The sequence below is a fragment of the Macrobrachium nipponense genome, chromosome 14 (genome assembly GCF_015104395.2).
Source record: "Macrobrachium nipponense isolate FS-2020 chromosome 14, ASM1510439v2, whole genome shotgun sequence".
Classification (NCBI taxonomy): Eukaryota; Metazoa; Arthropoda; class Malacostraca; order Decapoda; family Palaemonidae; genus Macrobrachium; species Macrobrachium nipponense.
In genome coordinates, this window is record NC_087207.1 from 48,547,224 (window position 1) to 48,557,980 (window position 10,757).

Genomic DNA, 10,757 nt, shown 5'->3' on the forward strand with positions numbered 1-10,757 from the left:
ATACCAATCGAAGTGGGAAGGTTTTAGATCTTGGTGTAAACGACACAAAGTATCCTCAACCACTACCTCTGTGAGTCAGATTGCTGATTTTCTTTTGTTCCTCAGACAAGAATCTAAGCTGGCCGTATCCACGATAAAAGGATACAAAAGTATGCTTTCAACAGTCTTTAAGCATAGAGGCATCGACCTATCACTAAATACGGATTTGAAGGATCTCTTGAAGTCGTTTTTGAAACGACTAGACACACAGTAAGACCCACCCCCGGCTTGGAATTTGGATGTGTTTTTGAAGTTACTTTATGGCATGCGGGTAGGAAGTTCGAACCCATCTCGCAATCGACCCTTAGAGATTTAACTAAGAAGACGTTATTTCTGATGGCGCTCGCCACAGCAAAAAGGGTCAGCGAGATTCAGGCGATGGAGAAGCACGTAGGCTTCAGTGAAGATGGAGCTGTATGTTCCTTAAGGCTCGACTTCCTCGCTAAGAATGAGAACCCATCCAAACCCTGGCCGAGGACGTTTGAGGTTCCTAACCTCACAAACTTGGTGGGTCAAGAGGAGGAGAGACTCCTCTGCCCAGTTAGAGCTCTCAGGACATATTTGTCATGGACCAAGAATTTAAGAGGACCTTCCAGTGCTTTATGTTGTTCCGTTAAAGATCCTCAAAGGCCCCTCTCGAAGAATGCATTGTAATTTTTCCTGAGGGAAACAATTAGAGAAGCTCACCTCTTATGTGAGGAGGAGAACTTCGGTCTCTTAAAAGTGAAGGCCCATGAGGTGAGGGCTATTTCAACGTCTTTGGCATACCAGAAGAACATGTCAGTTAGACAAATAATGGACTCAACATTTTGGAGGAGCGACTCTGTATTCGCTTCTCATTATCTCAGAGAGGTAAGAGTAGACTATGAGAAGTGTTACTCTTTGGGCCCATACGTAGCTACGTCTTCGTTATTGGGTGAAGGAGTTACTACCTCCCCTCAACCTTAACTTTAGTATGACATACCTTTATTGTTGTTTGTGTTTTTATGGTTGTCTGAGGAGTGGTCTGGTCGAGATGGCACCCTCAGTCTAGCTAGATAGATAAAATATCTAGTCTGCAAGGTTGGGTGGTTAGGTTGAGTAAGGTTGCAGTTAATTAAAAGGGGAATAGGTAGTGCAGAAGTCTAGTCACGTTGTTGGTCTCGCCCCGTTTGACAGACTATTGAGTGGTTTCAGCATAGCAGGTCTCATCCTGGCTGGCGCTCCTAAGGGAAAGCGACTCAAGAGGCAGGAACTTTTGAAGTCAGCTACCTTAGCAGGTAAGGAATCAAGGTTATAACCTACAACTTTTAGTTGTTTCCCCAACGATGTTGGCTGTCTTTCACCCACCTCCAAATGTGTGAATCAGCTATATATATATAACTGCCAGGTAAGTTCTATTCATAAAAATGAAGTATTTATGATAAAACAAGTTTTATAATACTTACTGGCAGTTATATATATATTTTAAGGCCCACCCACCTCCCCTCAGGAGACAGGTTGGGCAAAGGGAAGATCTGAATAGAAAATGGGAATGGTTCCAAGTGCCACCCTGTAAGGGTTGTTAACCACCTAACCGGACACCTACCACTCAGCGGTTGCCGCGAGTTTTGAAAAATCTGCCGGACCGATAGAGACTATAGCTATATATATATATAACTGCCAGATAAGTATTCATAAAACTTTGTTTTATCATAAATACTTCATTTTTCACCAAGTAGGCCTGTAATAATTTTCCATGAATTTAAAAAAAAAACTTTTTTGTGTCAATGTATCATACGTCAATTAAACACCCAACAGACAATTTTCGTCGACGTTTAATACGTCCAATAGGCGTTTAAGGGTTAAGTTTCACTTAGGTATGTAAATGCATTGTAAAAGCAAAACATGAAAATTCTATCAAACTTACATTGGCTCTTACTAGTCCTCTGTCCTATTCTATTTAGGTGGATATCACCCTACTTTTATGAATTTTGAAATTCTTTAAATTTTCGTAATGGTCTTTTCTTTGTTGACGACACTAGTGCTGACTCTTCTTAATTTATTTCTTTGACTTCCTGACTGAGATTTTGTATGTGTTTATACTAATTTCATTGGACTTCTTTATTGTGGTTCTGAGTATCTTTGTACATTAAACTCTATACCTTTACTGCTTGATACTAAAATAAAATTGGCAACTCAGTTAGAGTAACTGGTTAGTGGTTAGTACTTGTAGGTTTCTTCCACGTTTACTGTGACAACAGCTAGTAAGTTTTTACCAATTAATATCTTGTTAGTGAGTTTTCATTATTTAACATCTTATGGATTTTTAGTTACCCCAACAAAATCTGAATCATTGCTGAAACATATTTTCTTATTTTAAAGTTACTTAACCCTTAAACACCGAAGCGGTAAAAAAAAAAATGTCTCCCGTGTGCCGGAGGTGTTTCAGAGTGAGCGCGGAAGCGGAAAAAATATTTTTTTCAAAAAATCACAGCGCGCTTAGTTTTTAAGATTAAGAGTTCATTTTTGGCTCCTTTTTTTGTCATTGGCTGAAGTTTAGTATGCAACCATCAGAAAAGAAAAAAATTATCATTATCATATATAAATAATGCGATATATGATAGCGCAAAAACGAAATTTCATATATAATTGTATTCAAATCACGCTATGCGCGAAACAGTTAAAGGTAACAAGTTACATTTTTTTTTCGTTGTAATGTACACTAAATTGCGATCATTTTGGTATATAACACATTGTAAAATGATAAAAGCAACACAGAGAAAATATTATCACAAAATAATGCATGAATTTGTAACGCGCGGACGTAAACAAATATTTTTTTCAAAAAATTCACATAAATCTAAAATATTGTACGAGACTTCCAATTTCTTTCAAAATGAAGACAAATGATTGAATATTACTATACTGTAAGAATATTAGCTTACAAATGCAGTTTTCGACCATATCTGACGAGTTAAAATTGACCGAATGTCGAATTTTTTTATATATATTTTTTATGTGCAATTATTTCGGAAATAAGAAAAGCTACAACCTTCAAATATTTTTCGTTTTATTCTACATGAAATTGTGCACATTTTCATATATAAAACTCTATGAAATGCCTAATATGAAACGGAGCAAATATTCCGAGAATAGGACGTACGCATTTCGGAGATTTGTGGCGGAGAATCCGCGCGCGGTGGGAAGGAAAGTTTTTTTTTTTAAATTCACCATAAATCTAAAAATTGTGCTAGAGACTTCGAATTTGTTTCAAGATGAAGATAAATGACTGAATATTACTAGACTGTAAGTGTTTTAGCTTACAATTGCGTTTTTCGACCATTTCGGTAGAGTCAAAGTTGACCGAAGGTGGTTTTATTTCTATTTATCGTGATTTATATGCAAATATTTCAAAAATGAGAAAAGCTACAACCTTCAATTATTTATGTTGTATTCTACATGAAATTGCGCACATTTTCATATATAAAACTTTATGTAACGGCTAATTTAAAATGGTGCAAACATTACCACAATCGCACGTATGATTTTTTCGGAAGAGTTACCACGCGGACGTAAAGAAAATTTTATTTTTTTCATAAATTCACCATAAATCGAAATATTGTGCTAGAGACTTCCAATTTGTTGCAAAATGAAGGTAAATGCTTGAATATTACTAGAATATAAGCGTTTTAGCTTACAATTGCGTTTTTTGACCATTTTGAGAGAGACAAAGTTGACCGAAGGTTGAAAATTTTTCACTTATCATGTTTTATATGAAAATATTTCAAAATTGATAAAAGCTACAACCATGGGTTTTTTTTAGTTGTATTGTGCATGAAATTGCGCACATTTTCATATATAAAACTTTATGTAACGGCTAATTGAAAATGGTGCAAACATTACCACAATCGCATGTATGATTTTTTTCGGAAGAGTTACCGCGCGGACGTAAGGAAAAAGTTTTTTCATAAATTCACCATAAATCGAAATATTGTGCTAGAGACTTCCAGTTAGTTGCAAAATGAAGGTAAATGCTTGAATATTACTAAAATATAAGAGTTTTAGCTTACAATTGCGTTTTCCGACCATTTCGGTAGAGTCAAAGTTGACCGAAGGTTGAAATTTTGGCACTTATCGCTATTTATATGAAAATATCTCAAAACTGATAAAAGCTACAATCATGAGTATTTTTTTGTTGTATTCTACATAAAAATGCGCACATTTTTATATATAATACTCCATGTAACGGCTAATTTAAAATGGTACAAAAATTATGTCAAAGTGACGAGATAATTTCCGAGATGTGTCACAGATACTTTTTAGTGCGGCAAGAAAGAAATTCGCGCTTGCGCGCCTGTGTAACGATTGTAAACAAAACAACACCTTGATCCGTGAACTCCCAGCATCCCCCAAGGCGCGTGATTCAAGAGTTTTCGGCTGGTAGGCCTAAAAGTATTTTTCCGAGAATTTTTAAAAAAACTTTTGTATGTCGACGTAAAATACGTCCAGTCGGCACCTGAGAGACAAAAAATGTCGACGTAAAATACGTCCAGTCGGCGTAAGAGGGTTAATATCTATCTTAACCCTTCTTCTTTATTCTCTTATTTCTAGAAATATTCCTGTGGAATGATTAAACTTAATAGACTCTTGAAATGATTCCACTACATTGAACTGTTACTTAAATACCCTTATCACCTAAATATTCCCCTTATCAAAGAAAAATGAATTCGTAGTTAGCATGCATAACTCCAAATTTTGCTACAAAGCCGACTAATTAAAGTAAGAATTGCAACAATAAAAAAAATTATTCCTAAGTCAACCAATGAAGGTAAACTTAGCAATAAAGAAATCAAATAAATGGGAATAATAGGATGAATTAATGGGTTTGTTCTTTCATTTCACTGAAAAGTGACTTTTGTTTCTTAGGTTATACCTTATCTTTTCTTCTGGAATTTCTTCAGACTCTTCACCCCCTGATCCCAACTCCTTGACGAGGTGGGGGGGGGGCTGTTATGGTTTGAGCATCCACTCAGGTTCTTTATTATAATAAACATAAAGGATTCAACACCAACAATTGAAACTCGGGATACGAATATAGAAAGAAACTCAAACAGAACAGAAGTTTATTTACAAGCTTATTAACAAAGATAAATGCAGAATGGTTTCACCTTTTTACATAACAAAATTAAATCTGACAATATGTGAAAAGGCGCATGCATTGTGGTAATGAAATACTTGCTGGCCAGTTTTGCAGCTGTGGAGAACAGTGCTCGAAGTGAGGGCTTCACAAAAGGGGGCAGTAGAAACTTCAGGTGTCTGCTTATCTTCGTACTGCAGGAAGGAATGCCTTTGTCTTGAAACTTGAAGGGTGGGTTACTCCTCAAAACCACATGTAGGACATTTCTTCTCTGAAAGGGTTACTCAACCTCGGGATCTCTCTCTCTTTCTGACTATGGGCTTTGTTTCTGCTCCCACTCTCTCTCGTGCGCCCTCTTCCTCTCTTATCCTTTGTCTCTTCCCTCTTCTCTTATCTCCGATGATTTGGTTCTCTACTTCCTCAGGGTCCTATATATATACGTCGATCTTGGGGCAGGGCCGAAGGGGTGGAGCATAACCAGCGAACGTCACCATCCCTCGACAGGGACTTTTTAGTTCTCAGTTCATTCACCCGACCGTGCAAAAATAGAAAACGGTCATCAGACCACTCATTCCGAAAAATCTCTAGAGAGGCTATCAGCTATAACATTATCCTTTCCCCTTATATGAACTATCTTCAGGTTATAGTCTTGTAATTCTAAACTCCAACACATTAGATGTTTATTCTTATTCTTAAACCTTTACAAATAAACTAACGGATTATACACAGTAAAAGAGAACTGCTATGTAGATAAATCTCAAGTTTTGCAAGGCTATAACTAAACTAAACAATTCCTTTTCAATAGTTGAACAATTCTGCTGCGTTTTATTCAGTTTCTTTGAATAATAGGCAACTGGATGTTTCATTCCTTTCACTTCTTCTAATAAAACCCCTCCTACCCAATATCACTGACATCAATTGCTAAATTAAATTCCTTATCAAAATCAGGTAACAATAGAACTGGCCCGGGAATCATTATGGCTTTAACTTATTGAAAGCTTCTACACATGCGCCATCAAATAGAATACTGCGTCCTTTCCTAAATAGATTAGTTATGGGAGCGCTTATTTCTGAGAAATTTGGTACAAATCTAAGGATATACAAAACCATTCTGAGAAATCTCATGTCCTGTTTTTTAGTTGTCGGGATTGGGAAATTTACAATAGCTTCTATGTTCCGATCTTATGGACAGATTTTACCAAGACCTACTTTATGTCCTAAATAAGTAATAGAGGCTTTCCCAAATTCACATTTCCTTAGATTAAGAACAAGATTCGCTTTTGTAAGGGCTTCCAAGACTCTTGCCAAAATACTTACATGATCCTCCTAAGTCTCTGAGAATATCACAAGATCATCTAAGTACACGACACAGTTGTTGATGCCATTTAAAACTTTATTCATCAACCTTTGGAAGGTACTGGCTGCGTTCTTCAAGCCTAAAGCCATAACTTTGGCCTCAAAACTACCAAATGGATTTATAAAGGTGGATATTTTCCGGGCTCGTTCACTTAAGGTGCTTGCCAATAACTTTAGCCAAATCAAGCTTTGAAATGAATTTGAAATTCCGGTTCTATCTAAGCAATCATCAATCCTAGGTAAGGAAAATTGCTTTGCTTAGTTACACTGTTTACTTTCTGGAAATCAAAGCACAATCTATCTGATCCATCTTCCTTTTTCACCAGAACTACTGGCTTTTTCTGGACTCAGACGATATGGACTTTGCCTAATGGGTTTTGTGTCCTTCAACTCAATATCATGTTCTAAAATATTGGTTAGGCCTAGTTTGTCACTAATAGTTTCAGGATAATTCACTAAAACATTAAATATATCCCTCAATTTTTCCTTTTCTAAACTGATTAAAAACTTCGAAATTCTTAAGCACCTCAGAGTTTTTCTCTAAACTAATTTCTTTCTGTGACACTGTTACTACAGGCACGAGGCGTTCATTATATTTCTTGAGCAAGTTTACATACAGCCACTTTGCTCTACGTTTACCCATATCGATTAAATAATTTAGATCTCCCCTCTTTTCTAAATTTGAAAAAGGTCCTTCAAACTTATAATATAAAGAGAGACCTTCTATCTGGAATAATACTAAAGCTTTATCTCCCACACAGAAACTTCTTTTTCACTCCAAGATTATATTTCCTTTTAGTTTCCTCTTGACTTTCACTCTTGTTCGCTATTGCTAGTTGCCAAGTATCTCTTAAATTGTTTTTGTAATACTCAAGATTAGTTATGTAGTCCTCTCTACCTTCTTTAAACATTAAATTACATTTTAACATTTCCAAAGGACCTTTAGCGATGTGACCGAAAACCAGCTTGAAAGGACTAAATCCTGTAGTGTCATTCAGTGCCAACCGTAAAGCTAATGAAACAAAAGGTAATTTTTCTTCCCAGTCATGTTCAAAGTTATTACACAGTTTTTGTAAACAACTCTTTAACGTTTGGTGAAACAGCTCCACAATGCCTTGTGATTCGGGGTGATAAGATGTGGAAGTTATGAGATTAATACCTAACTCTTTCATTCTATCCCTAAAATATTTGGATACAAAATTACTGCCATTATCACTCTGTATAGTATGAGGCTGACCAAACTTAGAAAAGTAATCTAACAAGCATTTAACTACAGTCCTTGCATTACAGCTTCTTGGGTATCGCCTCTGGATAGCGAGTTAGTCTATCAGTGATTGTTAACAGATATATACTCCCTTACTTCTAGGCAATGGCCCGACCATATCGATAACTACATTCTCAAAAGGTTTGCCTGCTGAAGGAATATTACACAACGGAGCTCTGGGAATTACTTGATTCGATTTTATTGATCTTGGAGCTTGTCCAAAGTGATATGCAGCAACTGTTCACTAGATAGCCCTGATTTAAGTTCTGCCAGTATCTTGGGTACACAAGGTAGTTTTCTATCAGCACTCAGGGTATACCACTTTACATTGCATTCAGTTCTGCATCATGCCAACTTGAATATCACCCATGATTTAAAGTTTAATGAGTTTTTATCTTTTGTGCTGGAAATTTCAATATTCCTATTATGCTTGACAATTAAATTTAGACGTAATCCTCCAGATTTTAACATAACCCAGTTTGAGCGTTTTGATATGACATTGCTTAAAAACTTTGAAGACTCCTTTCTTTTAGTCACCTTTCTTTTAGCTCTTGCTATGGCAGTGTGGTAGTGAGCTTCAAGCCCTTGCTTGTATGTGGGCTTTATTCTAGTGGCAGCCTCTCTTTTCTTTCATTACTTAGAGAAAAGATATAAAAGTGAAAGCCCTTCCCAGATTTGTCAGTATTTAATTTAACTGCTTTGGTAGGCAAGGGAGAAGTATCTGTCTTATATCCAGTTAGAACTCTTAAGGCTTTACTTGGACAGACATAAACCCTGAAGAGGAAGGGTTAAGTTTTTATCTGTTGTGTTAGGAGACCAAACACTCCTGTGTCCAAAAGCTTAAGTCAATGTGTAAGTGTTACATAATAAAAATATGGAATGTTATTCCATATAAAAAAAAAAACTAAAACTATGATTAATTAAAACCAGTGACCCAAGAGGTCAACCAGATTGCTTGCAGGAATGTGATCAGACCAGATACGATAAATAGGCTAAGATGACGTATACAATAAAGTAGGCTAAGATGACGTGTATAATCAGTCAGTGTCTAGTGCCGTCACCTGTGGTCATTCATTTGTTTATAAACTATAGCCCAAGTGTCTAGCTTGAGGCGACCACCATGACCTATAATTCAAACGGCCTACGTGATTTGTAATCTATGTCATCTGTGTGTATGTCGTATGTTCGAGCTACTGTCTGCTTCCTTTATGATTTGTAAACCAGATGGTAGAGGAGAAGCGATCAAGCCATCGTCATTAGAAGACCTGTACATTTTTATCTGAGCTTCATCATGTAGAACTCAATCAGCCATCATCGTTGGCAGACTTGTACAATTTCATCTTGTAATCTCAGAAGAATAGATGTATTTTTGTACTCAGTGTTTTCTACTAGAACCTCACATCAGAAAGAGATCGAATGAAGTTATAACTATCATCATGAGTTTAACACATCTCCGTCGTCACAACCAAAGAAGATATTGAATTCGTAAGTTATCATCAAACCCCAAGACACTCCAATGAGAATGGAAGTCATTAACCAACTGACTTAGCGTAAGATTATCGCAGTCTAACATAGCCTCACAGGGCCCCTTATACAAGGCAACAGCCCTAAAAAATGCACAAAGAGTTATTTCCTGAACTTTTATAATTTTTTTTCAAATAATCCTCATGGCTTCTGTACTGTTTGCACGTCTTTTTTTTTTCTGTAAAGCTTTCTGGGAGAGGAGGTTGTCATGCAGCTCAGGGGAGATGTAACTCTTGTTGACTCACAGGTAACTGTTGTTGACTCTTATGATTTGCAAAATGTAGCATAAGGTGTAAAACCCTTAGAAGAATTGTTGTGGTGGGGGGACTTTCTCTGGAGCCAAATATGATAGTAACCTTAATTACTATTTTATCTTTAATTGTTAGGAAATCCCACTTTTGAGTTTTTGGAGCTTGATGGTACACATTGGTGTATAAGAGCACACTTTTATTTATAAATTTGGTAGTTATCTTTAGTTTTGGACTTGGTAATAGTCTTAAGACTCAGGCACAGGAGTTGCTAGTACTCTACAAGATAGTCCTTTTTCCCCGGTAAGGATCCTCTGACAGGTCTTGCTACAAGGACCTTACACCCTGTTGTGGTTCCAATGTCTGAGGACATTACTTACCAGTAAGGGCCATACAACAGGCGGGTGTGGCAGTCAGCTAACTTCAGCAGCAGGTGTGATTCATTCCAAGTATAAGGAGAATTTTCATGATAAAATTAATTATTTGGATACCTACTGTTAAAGTGGAAACCCACCCAGCTTCCCCCTCATCTTAGTGGGAAACAGGTGATTTCAGAGACACTCCTACCAGGTTAGTCAAGTGTTGTTTTATTTTGATTGCCGGTGACACCTAATGACACATAGATATAAGTTAACTTTAACAGTAGGTAAGTATCCAAATAATTAATTTTATCATGGACTGTCCACCTTCTTCCCCAGCACATCTTGTGGTAAGTCCAGATAACACATGGCTATAACTTTCCCACCATTGGGGGGCAATGCCTACCTGGCAAAATGGAAGTGTTTTAATGTACTGAAGTGTGTCAGTTGTAATGCTATGGTAATGCTAAATACATAGATAGGCATTTGTAAACTGATGGGTTTATATTAAGAACTAATTATGATTTTTTAGAAAATGTTATAGTATTTGGTGTGCTGGTAACATCTGATTGCTTGAGTCACTCATCTGTGTCATGCAGTGTAATGGTTCATGGTCATGATTATACAGTTCTGGCTCCTACTGATTTCTCTGACAGTATATTCAAAAAGGCTTTTATTTATACTTACTGTGTTTGTTTATAGCTTGAGGACTGGTGGCTCCACTATGCCTATTTATTGGGCCGTGACCCCATTCTGCCCACGATGAATACTACAGGACCCTTACCCCTCAATCTAACTATTTGGAAACCAACAGATGAAGACACTGCTGATGTAAGTGAACTTTTGTAAAATCATGGCAATATTTTTAA

General features: G+C 36.7%; 1 protein-coding gene across 1 annotated transcript in view; it reads left to right on the forward strand.

Moving 5' to 3' along the window:
• Positions 1-10,757, forward strand: part of LOC135226492 (peroxisomal carnitine O-octanoyltransferase-like) — a gene marked incomplete in the record, with an annotated part of 719,233 nt that overhangs the window by 193,114 nt on the left and 515,362 nt on the right. The window contains 1 exon segment of the mRNA XM_064266109.1: positions 10,591-10,719. Within this exon segment, the coding sequence (XP_064122179.1) occupies positions 10,591-10,719 (129 nt within the window).